This window comes from Hipposideros armiger, unplaced genomic scaffold (assembly GCF_001890085.2).
Source record: "Hipposideros armiger isolate ML-2016 unplaced genomic scaffold, ASM189008v1 scaffold_84, whole genome shotgun sequence".
NCBI classification, from domain to species: domain Eukaryota; kingdom Metazoa; phylum Chordata; class Mammalia; order Chiroptera; family Hipposideridae; genus Hipposideros; species Hipposideros armiger.
The window spans coordinates 3395881-3420083 of record NW_017731434.1 but is presented as its reverse complement, the minus strand read 5'-3'; the positions used below and the strand labels follow the sequence as shown (position 1 = coordinate 3420083).

Sequence of the window (24203 nt, the reverse complement as noted above, 5' to 3'; positions counted from 1 at the left end):
CCCCAATTCCCCAGCACTGTTCCCATCCCCCCAATTCCCCAATTAAAAAAAATCTAAAAAAAAAAAAAAGATTTCTGGAGATTGGTTGCCCAACAGTGTGAATATACTTACTTAATGCTACTGGACTGTACACTTAAAAATGGTTAAGATGAGGGCTGGCCGAGTGGCGCATTGTATAATAGTTGGTTTGGGACGATAGCTCTGAGCAGCAGGGCCCCGGTTCGGATCCCACATGAGGGCCAGTGACGCTGCACCCTCTAAGCCAGTGGTTCTCAACCTTCCTAATGCTGCGACTCCTTAATACAGTTCCTCATGTTGTGGTGACCCTCAACCATAAAATTATTTTCGTTGCTACTCTAGAACTCTAATTTTGCTACTGTTATGAATCATAATGTAAATATCTTTTTGTTTTCCTATGGTCTTAGGCGACCCCTGTGAAAGGGTCGTTCCACCCCCAAAGGGGTCGCGACCCACAGGTTGAGAACCGCTGCCTAAGCTGAGATGCTGAACAACAGCTCCAGGTGGAGCTGGGCTGCCGTGAGTCGCCGGCAATGGCGTAGGCTGCAGCCCCTGCTGCAGTGGGCTGCTGTGAGCTACCGCGAGTGGCCGGCAGCCAGCATGAGTGGCCAGTAGCTGGCGTGAGGTGCTGTGAGCCACTGTGAGTGGCCGTCCAATGGCCGACGAGTGACTGCCTCACCCGGGAAGAGCTCAGTGATGGTGCCAACATGGGACAGTGAAGCACGTCCTCCACAACTAGACTGAAGAACAAAAGGACAGCAACTTGTTTGTTCCCCTTCCCCAGTTCCCCAACACTGTTCTCCTCCCTCAATTCCCCAATAAAATCTTAAAAAAAAAAATTGTTAAGATGAGCTCCAAACCCCACTTACTCCGCTGTAGCACCTGTTTTGCCAGAACCAGCTGACTAATGGGTGCTGCTGCTGCTTCTGCTGCTTCTCATCCTCCTGTCGCCGCTGCTGCCATACCCAGAGGTCTCCCTGGCAAGGCTCCCAACTTCACTGCCAATAATACTGTCTGCGGCATCCGTTTCCATGACTGGAGACTCATGGGGCATTCCTTCTCTCCCCCTGGGACTTTACCCCAGTGTGTACCATGGAGCTTGGCAGAGCTGCAAAGCTGGCACCAGAATTTGCCAAGAGAAACATTAATTAAGCTGATTGCCCTTTCAGTAGACAGTGTTGAAGACCATCTTGCCTGGAGCAAGGATGTCAGTGCTTACAAATGGTGAGGATCCCACAGAAAAGTTAACCTTTTCCCACCATTGATGATAAGCATCGGGCCCTCACCATCCTGTTGGGAATGCTGGACCCAGCAGAGAAGGATGAACAGGGCATGCCTGTGACAGCTCCTGTGGTGTTTATTTTTGGTCCTGATAAGAAACAATCTATCCATCCTCTATGCAGCTGTCTCGGGCAGCTCAGAGTAGTTACTTCTCTCCAGCTGACAGTGGAAAAGAGAATCGCCACCACTGTTGAGTAGAAGAATGGAGATAGCATGATGGTCCTTCCAACCGTCCCTGAAGAGGAAGCCAAGAAAATTTTCCCTAAAGGAGCCTTTACCAAAGAGCTCCTATCTGGCAAGAAATATACTACACTACACGTCCCATAGGTCTCTCTGAGGAGTTGGTGCTGGAGCTGCTTGCTTAGCACAGTGAGCCAGAGGATGCTAACTGCCAATCATGTTTCCTATAGCAATTCCATAAAAACATCCCGGTGTAATCACAGCCAAGGTCTTTGAGTTGCTATATAGGCTTATTAAATGAAAATGGCACTAAAAAAATGGTTAAGATGATAAATTTATGCTTTTGTGTATTTTACCAAAATTAAAAATAAAACACTTAAACAAATAGTTTGACAAAGTATTTGCAGTGTAGAAGGCAGGATTAATTTTACAAGAGGAGGCTGTTGACCTAATAATAAAAAGGACAAACGTTTTAAAGAAGCAGTTAATAAAAGAGCAAATCTAGGAGGTCGTAAAATTCATGAAAAGACACTCACTCTCACTGACCATCAAGTAATGCAAATTAAAGTACTGGTGAGATATACGAATCAAATGACAAAAGTAAAAAATTATCTATTGCTAGTAGAGAAAATGGCGCTGCTGTGCAGAAAATGGTATTTCCTTGTATTAAAGGAAATGTAAATTGTCTAGCATTGTTGGAACATAATCTTGCAAAATCTGTTTTTGCAAACTGACTCTTATAAGGTTATATTTACAAGGATGTTTTTAATGGCAGATTATGGAAACAAAGTGAATGTCCATTGATTGAATAATTAATTGATTAATTTATGCACTGCATGCATCATGACATGTGTATACATGAAAAAGTTGACACAGAGGGATGTCAAAGTATTACTGATCAAAAAAAGACCGTATATTTGTGTATGATTATATGAGCATGGAAAAATATTGAAGCATACATAACAGGTTTTATAGTGCGGGTATGCTGGTATTACATTCTTTTTGTTTTGTTTTGTTTTTAAAGATTTTTTTTATTGGGGAATTGGGGGATGGGAACAGTGCTGGGGAATTGGGAGAAGGGGAACAGACAAGTTGCTGTCCTTTTGTTCTTCAGTCTAGTTGTAGAGGACGTTGCTTCACTGGCTCAAGTTGGCACCATCATTGCGCTCTTCCCCGGCAGCAGATCAGTCGCCGGCTCTGGACGGTTGCTCATGGCAGCTGCTGGCTGCTGGCTACACATGGTAGCACATGGCAACCCACTGCAGCAGGGACTGCAGCCTACGCCGTGACTCCCGGCAGCCCAGCTCCAGGTTGAGCTGTTGTTCAGCATCTTAGCTGTGGAGGGCAGTGTCACTGGCCCTCATATGTGGGATCCGAACTGGGGCCCTCTGGCGTCCTAAGCCAGTTCTTAACCAACGTACCACTTGGCTGGCCTTCTTTTAGTTTTTGTATGTCTAAAGAAGTTCTTATTTTGCCTTTGTTTTTGAAAGATGTTTTTCTAGTTATGGGTTCCTAAATTGACTGTTTTTCAGTATTGTAAAGATGTTGCTCTGCTGTCTTCTGGATTGCATTGTTTCTAGTATACATTATGGGTCTTTCTTGGCTGATTTTAAGATGTTCTTCTTATTACTGGTTTTAAGCAACTTTTTGGTGTATCATGGTATAATTTGTTCATATGTCTTGTGCTTCAAGTCTGTTATATTGCATTAGTTTGTAGGTTTTTAGTTTTCATCATATTTGGACTTTTGCACCCAGCTGAGTAATGCTCTTGTTTAGCTTTCTCAATCTTCTCTTTATTTCAATTTGAATAGTTTCTTTTGCTATGTCTTCAAGTTCATTATTTTTTTGAATTGTCTAATCTGCTGTTAATCTCATCCACTCTATTTTCCATCTCAGACAATGATTTTTTTAAACATTTAGAAACTTGATTTGTGTCTTTTTTTTCTTTTCTTTCTATCTTCCATATCTCTCCTTAGCATGTGTATCCTTTATTCTGTCATCTATGTTATTTGTGGGTCTCTTTTTCCTTCTTTGTATGCCTTATAATTTTTGATCGGATGCCAGATCCTGTCATTTTCATGTTGTCAGGTGCTAAGTTTTTTCATTCCTTTAGATGTCCTTTAACTTTGTTCTGGGACACAGTTAAGTTCTTTGGGAACAGTTTGACCCTGTAATACTTTTGAGCTTTTTTAAGGCAGACCTTTCTGAGTACTCTATTTTATTTCCTCTATATTATGAAGTCTTAAAACTCTGGCTGGTGGGAACACAAACAAACTTGTATTGGCTTTGAGAATTGTTTTACCTACTCCTTTCCAGTAGTTCTTTCTCCTGCTTAGGGTAGCTTAATCACATGCATGTACTAATCAGTATTTAGCTGAAGACTTAATGGCAGCCCTCTACAAACCTTGTGAGTTTATTTGCAGTCTTTTCAGTTCTTTCCTCTCTGTTAGTTTGCTTTGTGATGTCTAGCCACTTTGGCTTACCTGAATTTTCAACTCTGTCTCTACTTGTACTGTGGCTTGGAAATTCTCAGGCAGTAAGTTGGGGCAGTCATCTTGTTTTTATTTTCTTAGGGATCAATGTCTTGTACTGCGTATTGTCCAATGTCTGAGAACCATTGTTTTGTATATCTTGTTTGTCTTTTTAGTTAAGGTGAGAGGGTAAATCTGGTCCCTGTTACTCCCATCATGGCTGGCAGTGGAAGTAATTGGATAAGAGGGAAGAGATATCTAACCACAAAAGGAAATGAGAAATGGGTGGGAAAGATTGCCAAACCTTCCCCCCAAGTAAATAAGAAATGGAAAATATTATTTTAAGTTTAACTTCATGCTCTGAAAGTTTGGAGCATGGCTTATTTAATATGTAATAATGTAATATTTAGAAATAATTATTTATTTACTATTAACCCCAGAGTGATTCCTGTTGTATTTTGTAGGTAGCATTATAATATTGGATCATTATTTGATTTAATGTTTTTTCTAATGTGTTAAAGTTTCAGCACATTTATAACTGTTTATTCTTTCCTAGTAAGTTTCTTATTTATTTCCCAGTGTTTTCAAACCCCAAAGATGAAACAAGGGCATGAAAAGCCCTGTTATTAAGAATGTACAGCCTGAAGAAGACATAAAAATACTGAATAAGACTTGACTTTTACTTGGAAATCACTCTGTATATCAGTTAGCTCTATAATTCATCAGATTTGCAGTGGAGATAAAATTTAGTGACTTTATAGTATTCCTATCATTCTTTTTCTCATAGGTTATGTTTATAACATTGTGATATCTTAGAGGAAATTAAGTGTATGTATTGTTATTGAAAAAGCACTTTTTCTTCTGATTATTTTAATGGAATTGAGGAAACTTCTTAGGAAAATTGGGAAAATTATAATTGATTTGGAAAACTACCTCAGTTTTTTTTTTTTTTAAGATTTTTTTATTGGGGTATTGGGGGGAAGGGAACAGTGCTGGGGAATTGGGGGAAGAGGAACAGACAAGTTGCTGTCGTTTTGTTCTTCAGTCTAGTTGTGGAGGACGTTGCTTCACTGGCCTAAGTTGGCACCATCATTGCACTCTTCCCGGGTGAGGCAGATCAGTCGCCGGCTTCTGGACGGCCGCTCACTGCGGCTGCTGGCCGCTCACGCTGGCTGCTGGCTACACACGGTAGCCCATGGCAACCCACTGCCACAGGGGCTGCAGCCTACGCCGTCGCCGGCGACTCATGGCAACCCAGCTCCAGGTTGAGCTGTTGTTCAGCATCTTAGCTGTAGAGGGCAGTGTCACTGGCCCTCATATGTGGGATCCGAACCGGGGCCCTTGGGCATCCCAAGCCAGTTCTTAACCATCGCGCCACTTGGCCGACCCAAAAAACTACCTCAGTTTTAAACTGATGGTCTCCTGGGGGAAGGAGGTATCAGACCTTATTGGTTATATTAAAAACAAAACAAAACTGTATAAAGGGATGATGCAAAGTGCCTAATAAAATTTTATGTATAAGTGTATGTGTAGACACATAGACACACACTCACACACACTACCTCATTTAATCCTTACAGTAACCCCATAAGTTGGGTATGCATGCCATTCTGCTCTTCCTGGTATCCTCAGGTTTATTTGACTTCAGAGTTCTTTCACTTGGCCATAGATATATAGGTAGATTCAAATCCTAGTTCTGCCAGATGTTAACAATGTGAACTCAGTCAGGTTTTCCTTTTTAGCCTTAGATGCAAATGAAGATAATAATGGTACCTACCTCAGAGTTGGTCATACAATACTGTGGTTCTCAATCTGGGATGATTTTGCCTCTACAGGACATAATTTTATGCTGTATAGTAATAAAGCTCAGAGTGGTGGTGAGGGTGTTCTGGCATCTAGTGGGTAGAAGCAGGAATGTTGCTAAACATCTTGCAATGTACAGAAGAGCATCCCACAACAAGGAATTATGTGGCCCGAAGTGTCAGTGATGCCAAGGTTGAAAAACTCTGATATAAAGTGATTATCCTGGTAGGATACCAGACAATTTCATTTATATTATCAGTAGGGACTGCTGCTAGTGTGAAAATGGTTTCCATTTGGATTTTCTTTTCAATTTCTATTCCATCTTAAGGGTTAATTTTTTTTTTTTAAGGATAGAAATACTGAAATTGAAAAACTTGAATTTTTTTCTTTTTATTTATCTCTAAAAAGTAACATGAGATAGAGAAAGGGGAAAAAACAGTTAACATGATGAAGAAACAAACTTACATTGGTTCATAGGCTTCAATTTTAATAAAATGTTAGTAGAGAAATTTTCAATGTTCAAATTAACTTCAATTATGAAAGTAACCCAGGTATATTTGAAAATATACTCTTTTGTAGGGCGAACTTGTAAACACGTGTGCTTCTTATTATCTCTTATTTTAATATATTACCATTTTAAAATTAACTTTGTGGTGACTTTTTTCTATAGCTATTACCTCATTTGGAAAGCGTTGGAAAACAGGAAAAAATTTCTAACAAAATGTCAGCTCTTCGAAATCATTGTCCACATTTGGATTCAGTTGGTGAAATAACGAAAGAAGATTTAATACAAAAATCTCATGTAAGATCATAAGTTTCCTTCCTTAAAAAATTATATTTATTTTTCTCCCGAACATGTGCTTTCTATAAATTACTACAATACTCTATGTTCTTGAGTCCCAATTTTTTATATATGATATTATTAGTGAATTGTATGTGGTTGGGTATGTCAATATAATGATAATGTTGTTTATGTGATTTTTATTTCATAGGGCACTTGTCAGGATTGTAAAGTCAGAGGACCAAATCTTTGGGCGTGCCTGGAGGTATATATATATGTTTCTTCTCATGTTTGATATTATAATAATTTATATGTGAATAAGGATAACTAGAAGATTTTTTGACACTTAAAGGATTTTATAAATGAACATTATTGATGACAATTAAACTTTCAACTTTGGGTTTAACTTACAGTGCTTTCATAGAGTTTTAGTAAATCACTAAAATATTTTATACTTGCCTTTTATTAGAGGTGACATAGCTTTCAGCTTAGAAATATTCTGGTTATATTCTTTTGTGCCTAGTACCTTTTAGTTAAAATAACTATGGAAAGTCATTTAATCATTACGTTAAAAGCGTGATCAAAACTTAATTGTAAGTGTAATTGCAATGCTATTACTATAAATCAACACGTTATAAAATACCTTATTTTCCTTTTTGTATAATTATAGAATAGATGTTCATATGTTGGCTGTGGTGAATCACAGGTAGATCACAGCACCATACACTCTCAGGTATGTATATAGAAAATTTTCATGCAAGACATTTTTAAAAGAGAGCCTGAAGGAAATCCAACATTATAAATCAAAGTTGTAATTTGAAATTTGACCCTTTTTATATAAGATGAATGAAACCTTGGCTTATATTCTCTAAAAGGTGGGGAGGGGAATTGCTAAGATGATCAGTATTAGAATGAGGTTGTAATTAGAGTAATGTTTTAAGAAGTATACCTCCTCATGTATGGTGGTGACAGCTGGAATATTACGAGGGTATGGGGATGGAAGTCAGGAGTGGATGCCTCGGCTTATGACACTGCCTGGCTAACTTCATTTCAACTCATATTACCTTTTCTTGCACATCTTCATTGGAGTTCCCTTTCTACCTGATCTCCTAGAATAATTACTGTGTTACTGTCAATTATTTTCTTGTATTATGCTTATTTGCTAACTACAAAGCAGAGTCTTATACTCTTGTGTTTTGTTTTTATAATGAATAGTGGTGAAAAATGACAATAGAATAATTTCTAGAGTAGGCTTAGATATTGTTACTATTTACTATACTTTAGCAGTTTATCGAAAGAACGTTTTTTTGGTGTTTGAGTTTAACTCTTCTCTTCTGAGTATATTATTCATCAAAGGCCAGTAGTTTATCTTCTATGATCTTTTGACATGTTTTCAGCTATACCTAATTTTGTTTTCTCTTCCCCATCTCCCATGAAATTATGCAGGAGACAAAGCATTATCTAACTGTGAACCTTACCACTCTTCGGGTATGGTGTTATGCTTGCAGCAAAGAAGTATTTTTGGATAGGAAATTAGGAACTCAGCCTTCATTGCCTCATGTAAGACCGCTTCACCAAACACAAGAAAATAATGTCCAGGTAATAATTAAATTTAATTAAAATTTGAAGTATTTTCAGGTAATAATTTAAGAAGTTATCATGTAGTTAAAGTTTAAGAAAATCCTACCAAACCTGTACTTTAAAAAATATCTATAATGTACCTCTTTTTCTCAATTCAAACATTAAGGCTGGCCTTTGTTCTTCTGTAGAATAATAGGTTAGGGTGAGATAGAAGCTACCTGTCTGAAGATGGCAAAGCACCTGACGTGTTACAAAAACTTTAAAAAAAACAAACTGGTTTAAATAGTGTTTATCTTTTTCTAGCAAATCTGATGTTAAGAGAGGTGGCAGGTCTTCTTTGATAGGGAATGACAAATACATACTAATGCAGTTACCTTTTCTTCATTTTTCTCCCCTCTCCACCCCCATTTGTATCACAGTGAACATTCATAATTTATTGAAAACCAGATAGGATATGTTAAAGCTTAGCATCAATGTTTGGTTACAAAATATGTATGGGCTTGCAAAGATTGATCACTTAATGTTGAGAATTTCCCAGTCCAAAAAAGAAAATAGGAAAAGGAAAAGGAAAATGAAAAAATTAGAATAGTTGTCTTCTAAATTATTCTAATCATCATTTGCTCTATATAGTTTAATTAACACATTAGGGAGTTTTTTCCTCATATGTGTTATAGAAATCACATGGTATTTTTATACTTGTCCTTGATATCATCTCTCTTAGACTTTTCTGTTGTATCTTTGTGTTACATTGTGATAGTAGACATTTGTGATAATGAATTTGCTTGCCTTACACATTATATAACCTAAGGTAACTAGGCTTTAGACAGGGTATATTTGTTGCAGTTCTAATTTCACCGTTGATTGGTTCTAGGTAATAAATCACCACCATTACTGTTTCTCCCACTGATATGTGTTTATCATTCAGAAATGTGTTTTTTGTCTTTTTTGAGTGCACTGGTAGTTTGAAAATAAGTTTTCTTGAACATTCTTACATTATTAACCAAAATGTGATAACTAAAAGTTGAATCACATAAGGAAATGATAACAATAAGGGGCATCATTCAAAAGGTGGCTGAAAGAATAAAAGCAGGTAGTTCAAAAAGAAGTACAAATAAAAACACACTGAGAAAATAATCATCACTGACTAAAGAAAAGTAAGTTAAAACAGCCATTTGTTACCATTTCTGCTGGAATAGATTGCAGACTCTTAAGTGAATGTTGAATCTGGTTGAATAAATATGCTGCTACTTTTCTGATGGCTTGTAAATAATTCTGATTAGTCATATTTATAATAACACATGAATTTAATTTCAAGCAACTTTCTGATGATCCATTGTTGATGAAACTAGAGGAAAAAAGTTATTTGTACAGACTTTTTTAGAGGTATAAAATTTATAGGCTGTTGAACCTAGTTTCATCAGAGCATTAATTATAAAATAACAATATTGGAAACCATTCAAATATTATCAAGATTTCTCTAATAGAATTTTTTCTAGGAGGTAAGATGTGGAATGTTTTCTTTTTTAAGTCTTTATACTTCTCTGTGTTTAAATACAACAAAATGAGAATATGGGGCCTACTCAGATATTCAATATCTACAGATGCCAGGAAAGGTAAAGTAATTGTATAAAGTGGGTTGATGATTAGGCCACATGCATGCATTACAGAGGTGGAATAATGCTATAATAAGTTGGAGAACCAGAGCACATGCTAAGTGCATATTGCTGTTCAGTTTCCTCCTCCAACTAAATGGGTTCCATATATATTGATCTTCTGCTCTTGTAAGAGACCTTGCAAAATCTGATTTTCATGTGTGCTCTCCCCATTTTTAAAATATTAGCTCAAGTTTTGCTTTTGTCATTTTTTTAACAGTGTGGGCTAGCATTTGACCAGTAGGTCACCAGTAGAAACCTCTGAGTTAAGCCAATTCTTGGGAATTAATATTGGAATATTTTAGGGCCGGCCGAGTGGCGCGATGGTTAAGAGCTGGCTTGGGACGCCAGAGGGCCCCGGTTCGGATCCCACATATGAGGGCCAGTGACACTGCCCTCCATAGCTAAGATGCTGAACAACAGCTCAACCTGGAGCTGGGCTGCTGTGAGTCGCTAGCGACGGCGTAGGCTGCAGCCCCTGCTGCAGTGGGCTGCCATAAGCTACCGTGTGTGGCCGGCAGCCAGCGTGAGCAGCTGGCAGCCAGGGTGAGCTGCCAAGAGCCTGCTGTAAGTGGCCACCCAGAGGCTGGTGACTGATCTTGCTCAGCTGGGAAGAGCACAATGATCACAATACCAACATGGGCCAGTGAAGCAACGTCCTCCACAACTAGACTGAAGAAGAAAAGGACAGTAATTTGCCTGTTCTCCTTCCCCCAATTCCCCAGCACTGTTCCCATCCCCCCAATTCCCCAATAAAAATCTTAAAAAAAAATAAATTGGAATATTTTATTACTATTTAAAACAAGTGAATTATTTCATATGCATAAAAAAGGATGTAAAATAAGTTTAGTAACAAGTATCAGGAGAGATTGTAGAAGTCTGCAGATAAGTTGGTGTGTTATGATGGAAAAGCTTTAATATTTTTTTCCTGTAAAAAGTTAGAAAAACCTGAAAAGACAGTGTAGGCCATGTGCACTTTAGGTCTCTGTAGCTGTAATGTGATCTTACTGAATTGGTGTTATATTTAAATTCAGAAAAGTCACAAGTAGCTTTGTTATCCAAGTTCCTATGTTAATAAAGGTACAGTGATATGCTATTACCTAGTATAGATCTTTATTACTTTCAAAATATAAATGTAATTTTATTCTATTTGATAATAAATACTTAGAGTTCTCTTAAAAATCACATCTCTTAATTTTTAGAGTATAGATGTATTTGAGATAAAATTTTTAAAAAAGTTTTTAATCTAAGGATTTTTTCAACTCTGCTGTCTTTTCTGTTATCAAGGATTTTAAAATACCCAGTAACACAACCTTAAAAACTCCTCTGGTTGCTGTATTTGATGATCTGGACATAGAAGTGGAAGAAGAAGATGAACTTAAGGCAAGAGGTAAAATAATTCTTCTGTATATTCATTCTTTATATGGTACTGCCCGTTTCTTTAGTAAATATAATGTGAAAATTTCAAAATCTAGAGGTGAAAGGAACTTGACAGGTGATAATTACAAAAATTCTGGGGGCCGGCCGGGTGGCACATTGGTTAAGAGCTGGCTTGGGACACCAGCTCTGAGCAGCAGGGTCCTGGTTTGGATCCCACATGGGCCAGTGATGCTGCGCCCTCAACAGCTAAGATGCTGAACAACAGCTTGACCTGGAGCTGGGCTGCTGTGAGTCGCTGGTGACGGCATAGGCTGCAGTGAAGCTGCAGTGGGCTGCCATAAGCTACTGTGTGTGGCCTGCAGCCAGTGTGAGCAGCTGGCAGCCAGGGTGAGCTGCCAAGAGCTGTCGTGAGCAGCCGTTCATTGGCCGGCAACCGATCTGCCTTACCCGGGAAGAGCACACTGATAATACCAACATGGGCCAATGAGGCAACGTCCTCCACGACTAGACTAAAGAACAAAAGAACAGCAACTTGTCTGTTCCCTTCCCCAACACTGTTCCCCTCCCCCAATTCTCCAATTAAAAAAATCTTAAAAAAAAACAAATTCTGAAATTTGGCCAAATAAAATTGTATTTGCAAAAAAAAATCAAACTGACAACTTTGAGTAATGCTTGATTTCTCTGGCATCACTTTACCAAAGCCTACAGGTTTTTGTATAAACAATCTGTATAAGTAAGGTTAGAATTTAAATCCTTTAAGTGTATATTTAAATAATTATTCGAAAATTAACACTTTGGTATAAGTCTGACCTCTCTGTATTGTTCAAGTTGTTTTTTGTATTTCCTTAATGTATTTTGTATTTTCTTAACATAGTTTGGGATCCATAATACTGTACATAATTATGTATTCAGTAAACACTTATAAAATTGAGTAATTGCATTATTGAATAATGACATGATTTATGTTTTGTCTTAATAGGTCTTACAGGTTTGAAAAATATTGGGAATACTTGTTATATGAATGCAGCTTTGCAGGCTCTTTCTAATTGGTAAGTCAAGAAGTTAATTTTGTTTTGTTTGTATAGCTTTTTAAAGTTACCATATTTGCCGGCGTATAAGACGATTTTTTGGCCCTGAAAAATATGCCTCCAAGTGGGGGGTCGTCTTATATGCCAGGTACACTTCAGATAGACTGCCCATAGTGCTTGCCCCTTGCCGCAGTGGCCTCCCGATGCCCGCCCACTTCATTCCACATACCGTTCAGGCATCAGCAGCGCTGCTGGGTGTATGCTCGGCTGTGTGCGATTTTGCGAGTGTGGTAAATTCGGGTTACCGTATATTTCTTTACATATGCATTGAAGATTCGCGATTTTGCGCTATCATGGTGCCTGTTAGAATGTTGAAGAGCTCGCACTTGCGCACTAGTGAGGTCCCAGGGAGATGCTGATGCAAGGGTGGACCAGACTGCTATAGTGACAGGGCGGGCAAACAGGGAGCAGGGACCAATCAAATCAGGCTTTGTATACAGCCAACAGCCAACCACAATACTGCACCATTGTACAGTACAGCATAGAAAATGTCGACCAGTCAAACCCCTATCATCCCTATCATGGCACCAGCCAAAAGAAAGAAGTATGATGCAAATTTTAAACTGAAAGTTATAAACTTTGCTAAGGAAAATAATAATTGTGCTGCTGCAAGACAATATGGAGTAACAGAAAAGATGGTTCGGGACTGGAAATCAAATGAGAAAGCATTAAAGAGTATGCCAAGGGGTAAGTGTGCATTAAGAAGAGGCACCCCACACTGGCCAGAACTCGAAAAACATGTAGCAGACATGGTGGCTCAACATCGCCAAAACGGTTATGTGGTGACACGAAATACAATACGCTTGTTTGCACTTCAGTGGGCCAAATCAAATCTGATATTGTTTTACCTTTTATTTGGTGTGTGGAAGGTGTGCGGAAGAGGGGGTAGTCTTATACGGCGAGTATATAACAAACTCTGTATTTTGAGTGGAAATGTTAGGGGTCGTCTTATACGCCCAGTCGTCTTATACGCCGGCAAATACGGTACTCTTAGCAGAAAATAATACTACTGTAGTCTCAAAAAAAAGCAGTGAGAGGAGAAAATAAATACATATTAATAGTAATATGGGGAAGTTAATTCTTTTCAGTTCTTTTGGCCAACTGGATTCCATAAATCCTTGGCTGTATTTCTTTCTTCTCCCACTTCAACACTTAAGAACGCCCCCTCAATTTCTGAAATGCCCCCATTAAGGAAATTATGTGGATTAACTAAAACTAAGTATGTAAATATTCCTGAAAAAAGTTATTTCCTGTTTCTTGTTGAGTAACTCAAGCTAGAGCAGGCAAGAAACTGGGTTGAGACATAATCCATTGTTGTCCCAGTGCGTTTACTCTGTTAATGCCTGTAATTTCCTAAGACTGCTCTTCCTGGCCTAGATCCTAGGTAGTCATATGTCTTTCAGCAGGTTATTTGTTTTTACATCTAGAAAATGAGCTTAAATTAATTCTTCAAATCACTTTAAGTTCGGAGATCCTATGAAAATATATTTTTCTCTAGGTCGAGAGTCTTTAATAAAACATTCAGATTTTCTTTTATTCTTAAGCATAGTCCTACAAAGTAGAGGCACAATGAAATGGTCTGTATGTGTCTGTTAGGTCCACCTGATCTAATGTGTAGTTTAAGTTCAGTGTTTCCTTATTGATTTTCTTTTGGGATGATCTATCCATTGTTGAAAGTGGGGAGTTGAAGCCCTCTATTATTATTGTATTGCTGTTTATTTATCCCTTCAGAGCTGTCAGTATTTGCTTTACATATTTAGGTGCTCCTATATGGAGTACATAAATATTTATAAATGTTATCCTCTTGATGAAATGACCGCTTTATCATTATATAAGGTGATAAAAAATACAGTGAATGTTTAAATTTAAAAAAATTTATTACAGTAAAAGACACATTGCCATTACTCTCCCTCAAAATACCCACTCCCCCCTCCTATCGCCCTTTCCCCCCACAAAGCCTTGCTTCAAACATACTTATCCCATCATTCTTGCGACTTTCTGAAGCAATTCTGGAAGTCCTCTTTTGTGAGTGTCTTTAGTTTTGCTGTCGTGGCTGCCTTGATGTCCTCAATCATTTTGACTTTGGGGAAGAGCCAGAAGCTGTATGGTGCCAGATCAGTGAATAAGGTGGATGAGAACACACCATAATGTTTTTATTTAACAGAAATTGTACTGGAAGCAATGTGTGACAGAGCGTTGTCATGATGGAGAATGAAACTGTTTGCCATTTCATGTTAACGCATTGTTCATGATCCATGATCTATGGCACACTTTAAAACACAACTGCTCTCAACCATAGCTCACATCCAATTGACTGGATCAAACAAGTTGAAACTTGTCACACACTGTTACTAAGGTTCAATGTGCTGCTTCCCATATTGAAGATCCTGCCTTTCCATTGTATGGCACTCAGCAGCAGCATTCACTGTATTTTTTTTTATCACACCTTGTATAATGACCTTCTTTATTTCATTACAGCTTTTGAGTTAAAGTTTTTTGTTTTTTTTTTGTCTAATATAAGTATAGCTAGCTACCCATGTTTTCTTTTGGTTTTCACTTGCAGGGAAGCCAGTGTATTGCAGACCAGGGTTTGGTCCTTTTTCCAGTCAGTTTTCTATAACTGAATAGATTTATGGAGGTTCCCTTAAGCTAACCAAGCTCATAAAAGACTATATTGCCTTTAAAAGTTGCTAATTCAAGCCACTAGATGGATAGCAATAGCACCACTTACTGGGATGTAAAAGCTTGGAAGAAGAGCAGATTCACTTGAAAGTTAAATTTTGATCATGTTGAATTTGACATGCCTAAGATAGCCATCAGTTTGGGCATTTGATATAAATTTGAGCCTTAGATGAGATAGTTGACTTTTATAAATTTGACTGTCATTGGCATATGTGAAAATTTAAGGTCACCCAGGGAAAGTATGTAGGGAAGAGGAAAAGTCATAGGATCAAGTCCTGAAGAATTCCGATATTTAGATATCTGGTAAAAGCAGAAAGAATAACAAAGAGGGAAAAGAGTTGTCAGAGAGTTAAAGAAGAAAAGTAGAACAGTGCGTTACACCGGTTAAGAGAAGGGTTGCTGAAGAATGGAGGGGTAAGTCACATGTGACATGGTACTGAGATGGAAGTGAAAGGTATTAACTGGATCTGGCAGCACTGAGGACTCTGATATGATCGAGTCAAATCTGAAAAGAATGGGTTGAGTGAGAATATGAAAAAATGAATGCAAAACTAAGAGAGCAAAGAAATAACAGATACAGGGCTCTCTGTACTGTTAATTCATTGAATGACTAGAAGGCAGTCAGTATTAAGCTTGATCCACTCTAATATTTTTCTTTTTTTTTAAATTAGCCCACCTTTGACACAGTTTTTTCTTGATTGTGGAGGACTAGCTCGGACAGATAAGAAACCAGCCATTTGTAAAAGTTATCTCAAACTGATGACAGAGCTGTGGCATAAAAGCAGGTGTGTACTTAATACATTTGTTTACTTCATGTTTTTAAATGAATATAAGTATTAGAAGGATGCAGGTACATTTATAGAGCTGAAAAAAGTAGAAGAGACCGATTTGATACTAGTTCACTTTGGGGCATGTTATATTTGAAACTGAACATCCAAATGAAGCATCCAGACTGGAGGTACAGTGTTAAACTGTTGACGCTCCTGTTACTGAAACTTTTTACGTTTTTAGTTTTGTTTTTTTTTAATATGAAAGTTTGGTTTCATGGGAACTCTAGGTCACAGCAGTCTCCCTGATAATGTGACCAATATATATATATATAACATATATATATATATATATATATATAAAATATATAATACAAATATTTTTCTATCCTTTAATTTCCAAAGTATGCTCATTCACATTTGATTGACCGATAGTACATGAACATTCATTTATGATAGGACAGGAGTTATCCTGATTACGTAAAAAACAGATGCAAAATATTGTGAAGAGACTTCCTTGCCTGAAATTACAAGACTAAGTGCGTGCATGTATATTTTTAACCCCTTTATTCCCATTCCATCCCTTTGACTGAAATTTATTCATATATCTGCCCTTCTTATAGTCTCCTCTCTTGTGAAAGTTATCACTGTCTAGTCACCCAGGCCCAATCTCCTCCTTCACCTTACCCTACTCTAGTCATCAAGTGCTAACAAGATGCCTTCCTAAATCTCCCTGGAATTGGAATTGTGCATGCAAAATCTGATATCGAGACTTTATTCCTGGCAATTCCTTTAAGAGCGTAACTGGATTTTTCTCACATGCTGAATCACGATGATTAGTATTGATTTTGTATTTCAGCCTGTATTGAATGTAATCCAGATCAGAGTCAGCTTTCTGGAACATCAGTTCCAGCTTATCGACCTCCTCCTCCATGTTGAGTACTTCAAAACTTGAGTTCTAATGCAAGAGTAGGCATTCTCACAATGCCAAAATCAGACCGTAGATATCTGTGCAGATGTTTATTTTTCTGTTTATGCTCTAAAGTGCAGCATTGGGACAATAATTGTTTGCTGTAATATTTTACTAATTTTGTTTTAGAGCTATTCAGAAAATTGCTTTTACCATTAGTTCTTTTTAATGGATCCTAAGAACTATCCAACCTTACCCCTTAGAAAACAATCACCAAAGCTATCTTTATTTAATCTTTTTTATTTTTAAAGATTTTATTGGGGAATTAGGGGAGGGGAACAGCATTGGGGAATCGGGGAAGAGGAACAGACAAGTTGCTGTCCTTTTGTTGTTCAGTCTAGTGTGGAGGATGTCACTTCATTGGCCCATGTTGGTATTATCATTGCACTTTTCCTGGGTGAGGCAGTTGGTCGACGGCCATTGGACAGCCGCAGCTCTTGGCAGCTCACGCTGGCTGCCAGCCGTTCACGCCGGCTGCCAGCCACTCATGGTAGCTTATGGGAGCCCACTGCAGCCTACGCCATTGCCAGTGACTCACGGCAGCCCACTCCAGGTCAAGCTGTTGTTCACCATCTTAGCTGTAGAGGGCGCAGCGTCACTGGTCCTCATGTAGGATCCAAACTGGGGCCCTGCTGCTCAGAGCTGGCGTCCCAAGCCAGCTATTAACCAACACACCACTCGGCTGGCCCTATTTAATCTTTTTTTTTTAAACGTCACTTTTATGTAAGGCTTTGGGATCTTAATGATTTCTAATGTAAATATTTCAGTAGTTTTTCAAGTTTTAACATTTTTCTTTCTTAAAGATTTTATTGGGGAATTGGGGGAGGGAAACAGTGTTAGGGAATTGGGAGAAGGGGAACAGACAAGTTGTTGTCCTTTAGTTCTTCAGTCTAGTTGTGGAGGACGTTGCTTCACTGGCCCATGTTGGTATTGTGATCATTGTGCTCTTTCCAGCTGAGGCAGATTGGTCGCCGGCCATTGGACGGTGGCTCATAGCAGCTCACGGCAGCTCCCACCGACTGCTTGCCCTCATGATAGCTTACGGTAGCCCACTGCAGCCCCACTGCAGCCTATGCCGTCACTGGCCACTCAAGGCAGCCCAGCTCCAGGTCGAGCTGTTGTTCACCATCTTAGCTGTATAGGTGCAGCTTACTGGTGCATGTGGAAATCGAACCGGCTGCCTTGGCTGCTCAGTGCTTGCACTCTTACCAACTGAGCCATTCAGCTGGACCCTCAGGTTTTAATATTTACAAGTACCTCAGTTTTCTTTGCGATATTTGACTCCCTACTAAGATTATTTCTTAACATATCGAGGATGGGGCATTTAAATGTATAGATGCAAACCTGCATCACCGGTCCACAATGTTTTAAGTTAAACAAAAGTTTGTTGCTACTGTCATTTCAATATGCTAGAAAAAGAGGATGGTTTTAATCAGTTATTTTGGGATGTGAAGTACATGTCATTCACATTTCTAATGTTAAAGGACAGAATCCTCTATTGTTGTTTATCCCTATTGGGTCTTATCCAGTGTTGCTACAGGCTCTCTCAGTTCCTTTCTGCATAGCTAGAACTAGCCTTTAACTCCTATGTTTAAGCTTCTTTGTCCTGAAACTTGACTTTAAACTTAATATTTTTGGAAGTTTACTAAACATCAGAAGTGTCATAGTACAGAATTCTAAGTATATTTAGTTTACTTTTCATTTTTATTTCCGTGGGGTATTTGATGGCTGAGTTTAAAATTTTATATAGTGTACTAGATACATTTATCTTAATTATCCAGAGATTTTAAGCAATTAAGTAATTAGAAGTATTTTTCAGAAGTCATATAGTAAAGCATGATCATTTCATTAGGGAGGAGAGCAATAAAATATAGCTTAAATATTAGTAATAAGCTGTTCTGACAAGACTGTGAAACAATAGTGGGCAAATTTGAATGATTTTTTTGAAACACAAACACGTTTCAGTTTAACACCTTGAATTCTTGATTGCTAATTTCTAAAATAAAAACTAAAAATCATAAATGTTTTCGTTCCTCAGGCCAGGATCTGTTGTACCTACTAATCTGTTTCAAGGAATTAAAACTGTAAATCCAACATTTCGAGGCTATTCTCAGCAAGTAAGTCTTCATTGCTTTTTAATCATAATATTAATTTTTTAAAAATTTGAAAAATTCCATATGCATTATGTTATGTAGTCATTCACATTTCTTCTTTTGTAATTTGTTTTATTTGTCCATTTATTTGTGATTTTTCGCTCTTTGCATCTTTATTTACCAAGAATAGTAACCCCTTATTTTTTACTTATATTTTTCCACTTTTATCTTCATTTTATATTTTCTAGAAATTTTAAATTTTGGGTTGGAAAAATATGTCAATATATTTCTTCTAGTGCTTTTAGCTTTGAAAAGTTCCACATCCAGAGGTAAATTTTCACCTATTTTTTTATATTTTACGCTTTCATTTTTTAAAAAATTAATTCTTCAATACATATTATTACAATATGATCCAAATTTTGTTTTTACAAACAGCTAACAAATTGTACCAAACTACAGATTTAAGACTTTTCTTATCTGACTTAAAATATTTCTTTCTTATTAATTTTTGTGCTTACCTTAATATAGTATAAAATAGGGTTTGTTTCTGGGCTTTCCAATGCATTTCATTGACCTGTATTTTTTTGTATCAGTACCAATGGCAGTTTTAATTATTGTGGCTTTATATAATATCTTTTAATATTAATACTTGGTCCTCACATATATTCTTTTTAAAAACAACACTTATTCCCTATTAATTTTTTCTGCTGCAAATTCCTGGATCACCAGATACTGTGATTTGGGAGATGTAAGTTGGGGCCTACAAATTTGTATTTTCATTAAGCATTTCAGGTTGATTGAAGATTTCTCTTTGAGATAAAGTATAAGATTGGGTAAAGCTCTAATATTAAGCCAATCTTATAAAATATTTGAATTTAAGACATCTCTCTGAATCCTTATTGTCACATGAGGCAAATCCATGTTTTCTTTATACATTACTCCTCCACTTTTAAAAAATAGCAAAACTAAAAGCTGACCTCTAGATCATTTTCAGTTTTTTAATTACTTTTATTTACATAACTTTTTAGAACTTAGTGCTTCCCATCCCTCTAATGTCTTATGTTTTACAAAGTTCTATTTGCTCTGTATATTGCTACACATTGAAAAATCAGTTGATAACCACACTTTGTATATTTTCTCCTATGTTTCTACATATGTACACATATTTTTAATAAAGTGTTAATACTTATGTTGCTTATATATTAGGATGCTCAAGAATTTCTTCGTTGTTTAATGGATCTGCTTCATGAAGAATTGAAAGAACAGGTCATGGAAGTAGAAGAAGACCCTCAAATGATAACAACTGAGGAGACCATGGAAGAAGACAAGAGCCAATCAGATGTAGATTTTCAGTCCTGCGAATCTTGTAACAGCAGTGATAAAGCTGAAAATGACAATGGCTCTAGAGGTTTTTCTGACGATAATAATGAAACAACAATGTTAATTCAGGATGATGAGAACAATTCAGAAATGTCAAAAGATTGGCAGAAAGAGAAGATGTGCAATAAGATGAATAAAGTAAATTCTGAAGGAGAATTAGATAAAGATAGAGACTCTGTATCTGAAGCGGTTGACTTCAACAACCAGGAAACTGTCAAAGTGCAAATACACAGCAGAGCTTCAGGTGACCATTTTAATAATTTGAAAATGATAGTGTTTCATTGGTAGACAATGGGTATAAGATATTATATTTGTATATACTTAAGATATACTTGTTAATTTCATCATTTTCAGATTTTTTAAGGAGAAAATTAGCATGACATGACTAAAACATTTCTGATTTATATGTTAATGTTCACAGTTTATATTTAACATAATAAAAATGAAATAGAATGATTAATAGCTTTAGCTTAATATTTTGTGGGTAGTATGTGACATAGTTCAGCCATACTAATTTGAAGACGGGCAATTAGATAGTTGTTATGTTTGGGCTTTCCAGTGGAAGTTAGCAATATTTGCATGTGAGTGTTAAGTTAGTGTTTATTTTAAGCAGATTCTGTTGAGATCTGGGAAAAAGCAAAGTAATCCAGCTGCAGTTTTTTAAACTTATACACTATTAGATTTAGATTGCTATCATTGGAGTCACATCAGCTATAGAATATTTGGTAAATGTTTTAGTGTAGGAGTTTAGTTAACTATAATGCACCTTGTTATATGTTATATTCTAATACCAGTCAGTGTTCCTTTGAGAAAGGGCAAGTGGTCAAATGAAAGATGTTTAGCTAGATTGCTTTGCAGTTTACGTTTATTTCTTCAAGAGTTAACTTATATTCTCTTATTGTGGTATTTAGTTCTCCAAAGCACATAAAATTAAACCATCAGAAGATCAAATTTTCTGATCTTTACATAAGTGGAAGACAAGCAACATAAAATGTTTATTGTCTTTTATAATTACTCAGAAGTGAGAACTACTAAACAATATATTTAGGTATTTGAATGAACCCCAAATTCCCTTGAGGTAAAGGATGTTTCCTTAACCAGAGGAATACTTGTGGTTCAGCTGTGCATAAATGCCTCATAGTTAGGAAAACATGTTAGGCTCCTTAATTATACTGCCCTTATGTTTAGGAGTTTAGATATGTTTAGAAGTTTGGCCAATAAATATATGAGATGTCAGTATTGAAAGACTTAGCTTAGTCTGCTGTCGAAACCTTCCTTGTTGGTTAGCAGGTATGTTCTTGTACATAGTAACTAATTCATGACCTAGATCAGGGATCTGAGCTTATACATTTTTTGTTTAAAGAGTTTATTGGGGAATTGGGGGAGGGAACAGCTCTGGGGAATCGGGGAAGGGGAACAGACAAGTTTCTGTCCTTTTGTTCAGTCTAGTTGTGGAGGACGTCGCTTCACTGGCCCATGTTGTTATTGTGATCATTGCGCTCTTCCCGGCTGAGGCAGATCGGTCGCTGGCCATTGGATGGCGGCTCACGGCAGCTCACCGCCAGCTGCTGGCCACTCACGCTGGCTGCCGGCCACTCACGCTGGCTGCCGGCCACTCACGGTAGCTTACGGCAGCCCCCTGCAGCCCCACTGCAGCCTACGCCATCACTGGCAACTCACGGCAGCCCAGCTGCAGGTCGAGCTATTGTTCACCATCTTAGCTGTAGAGGGCGCAGTGTCACTGGCCCATGTGGGATCTGAACCTATGGCCCTGGTGCTCAGAGCTCGTGCTCCCAAGCCAACTGTTAACCAATGAGCCACTCTGCTGGCCCGCTTGTACATTTTTTTAAAGACCTGATTTAAAAATGTGATAAAGACCATATATGGCACACAAAACCTAAAGTATTTACTGTCTGATCTTTATAGGAAACACTTGCCAATCTCTGGCCTAGGTCATATTAACTTTATTCTCTTCAGAAAGGCCTACAGTCAGTCTCCTCTCTTCTCTCCCTCCCATATTATGCAGTCTCCTTTCAGTCTTGGTGGAGATAGTGAGAAATGTCTCTGTGAAAGTAAAACTCATTTGTTTTGTTATTACTTGGAAAAATCTGTGGCGTCATTCTGGTTCAGGGTCTCTTATAAACAACTTTCTTTAATCACACACTTAGCATAGTCCCTTGTCCTGGAATGCATGTTATGTACTGGGAACCCAACAGCAAACTGTCAAGACAGGGCTCATGGAGCTTACATTTTCTTGATTCATAATTTAATCCCAAAAAAAGATCCTTTCTTGAGAAAGGGGTATGTTTTCTTTTATCACACTAAGAATAAAATAATTTGATTATTTTATGCCCAAATTTTTGCTTAGATTTTGACTACTATGTTAGTTTGGGAAGGTCATTTCTTTTTCTCCCACAGTGTTTTAAAAGCTGTTTGAAAACTACCCTAAATATACATATATTTTACATATACATATAAATATATATACATATATATATATATATATATATGTATGTGTGTGTGTGTGTGTGTGTGTGTGTATATTTTTTTTTTTTTTTAGCTGAGCCTGTTGGCAGCTCAGCTCGGGCCAGGAACTGAACCGGCAACCCTGTTGCTCAGAGCTCGCACTCTTGAGCGAACTCTTAATCAACTGAGCCACTCGGCCAGCCACCCTAAATATCTTTTAAAAAATATACTAAATTAGAGGGCTGGCCTGGCGGCTCAGTTAGTTAAGAGTTCGCTCAAGAAGGAGAGCTCTGAGCAACAGCGGTTCGATGCCCGGCCCGAGCTGAGCTGACGCTGAGTTGCCAACAGGTGGCAGGATGGCTCAGCTAAACAAAAACAAACAAACAAACAAACAAAAATCTAAATTAGGACACATGCAATCCTCTTTAGCTTTATACTTCCACTGCTCACTTCCTGAATTGTCTACAACAGTAATGTGTTACGAACATTAATTAGATTCCTAGGGGGAAAATCACTGTTATTTTGCTTAGAAAGCACTTCTTCTAGTAAGTATTTCACCTGACATTTATTAATTTGAATTGTGTTCAAAATCTCAAATGAAGAAACCTTTAAAATGATTACCATTATTTGACAGGTGGAATGATTTTACTATTAAAGGTAATAATACAAATTTTGAATATTACAGAATATATTACTGATGTCCATTTGAATGACCTGTCTACATCACAGATCCTTCCATCAAATGAAGGTGTTAATCCACGTTTATCAGCAAGCCCTCCTAAATCAGGCAATTTGTGGCCAGGATTGGCACCCACACCAAAAAAAGGTAGGTGTTTCAGTTTTTCGGGTTCCTTTGTTTCGATAATTTAAAGTGTTAATTATAAAATATTATGCAATGCTTTAAAATTGAAAGCATAATTTTATATAACTGATGTAGAAATTTTTTGTAGGTGTGGCACAAATTTACATACAGTAGAATTCACTCTTGGTGTAGTTCTGTGTTTTCACACATGCTAGTTCTTATTACCACCTCCACCACAAACAATGTAGAATAGTTTCAACATCCCAAAGAATTCCTTCATACTACCTCCCGCCTCCTTTTGTAATCAGAACATTCCCCTACCCCTCTTTAAGCCCTGTCCCTGTTAATCTGTTCTTTATTCCTATTGTTTTGCCTTTTCCAGAATGTTGTATAAATGGAATTTTACAGTATGTAGTCTTTTGAAACAGGCTTCTTTCACTTAGTTTAATGTATTTGAGATAACAGTCATGTTGTTGCATGTCTGAATAGTTCCTTTTTATTACTGAGTAGTATTCTATTTATTCTTTCATTCATTGAAGGACATTCGAATTGTTTCCGTTTTTGGCAATTATGAATAAGTCTGCTAGATATTTGTGTACAGATTTCTCTATGAACATAAGTTTTCACTTGTTTAGCATAAAGACTGAGGGGGTTATTGAATTTTATGTTAGTTTTATGCTTAATGTCATATGAAATTATTTTCTAGAGTGGCTGTATCATTTTGCATTCCTACTAGCTATGTATGAGAGCCCCAGTATTATAAAATGTAAAACTATTAAACTCTTAGAAGAAAACATAGGAGAAAGTC

At 37.3% G+C, this 24203-nt stretch overlaps 1 protein-coding gene and 1 pseudogene across 2 annotated transcripts in view; both read left to right on the top strand.

Moving 5' to 3' along the window:
- USP33 (ubiquitin specific peptidase 33) overlaps nt 1-24203 on the top strand; it is a 51443-nt gene that overhangs the window by 10894 nt on the left and 16346 nt on the right. For both annotated transcript variants that reach the window (XM_019644046.1, XM_019644044.1), the window contains exons 2-11: nt 6424-6555; nt 6746-6799; nt 7205-7267; nt 7981-8133; nt 11055-11157; nt 12127-12196; nt 15589-15702; nt 18693-18771; nt 19954-20371; nt 23279-23419. In XM_019644046.1, coding sequence (XP_019499591.1) covers nt 6424-6555; nt 6746-6799; nt 7205-7267; nt 7981-8133; nt 11055-11157; nt 12127-12196; nt 15589-15702; nt 18693-18771; nt 19954-20371; nt 23279-23419 — 1327 coding nt within the window. The remainder of the gene's footprint in view (nt 1-6423; nt 6556-6745; nt 6800-7204; nt 7268-7980; nt 8134-11054; nt 11158-12126; nt 12197-15588; nt 15703-18692; nt 18772-19953; nt 20372-23278; nt 23420-24203) is intronic.
- On the top strand, nt 838-1754 carry LOC109383508 (peroxiredoxin-6 pseudogene; annotated as a pseudogene).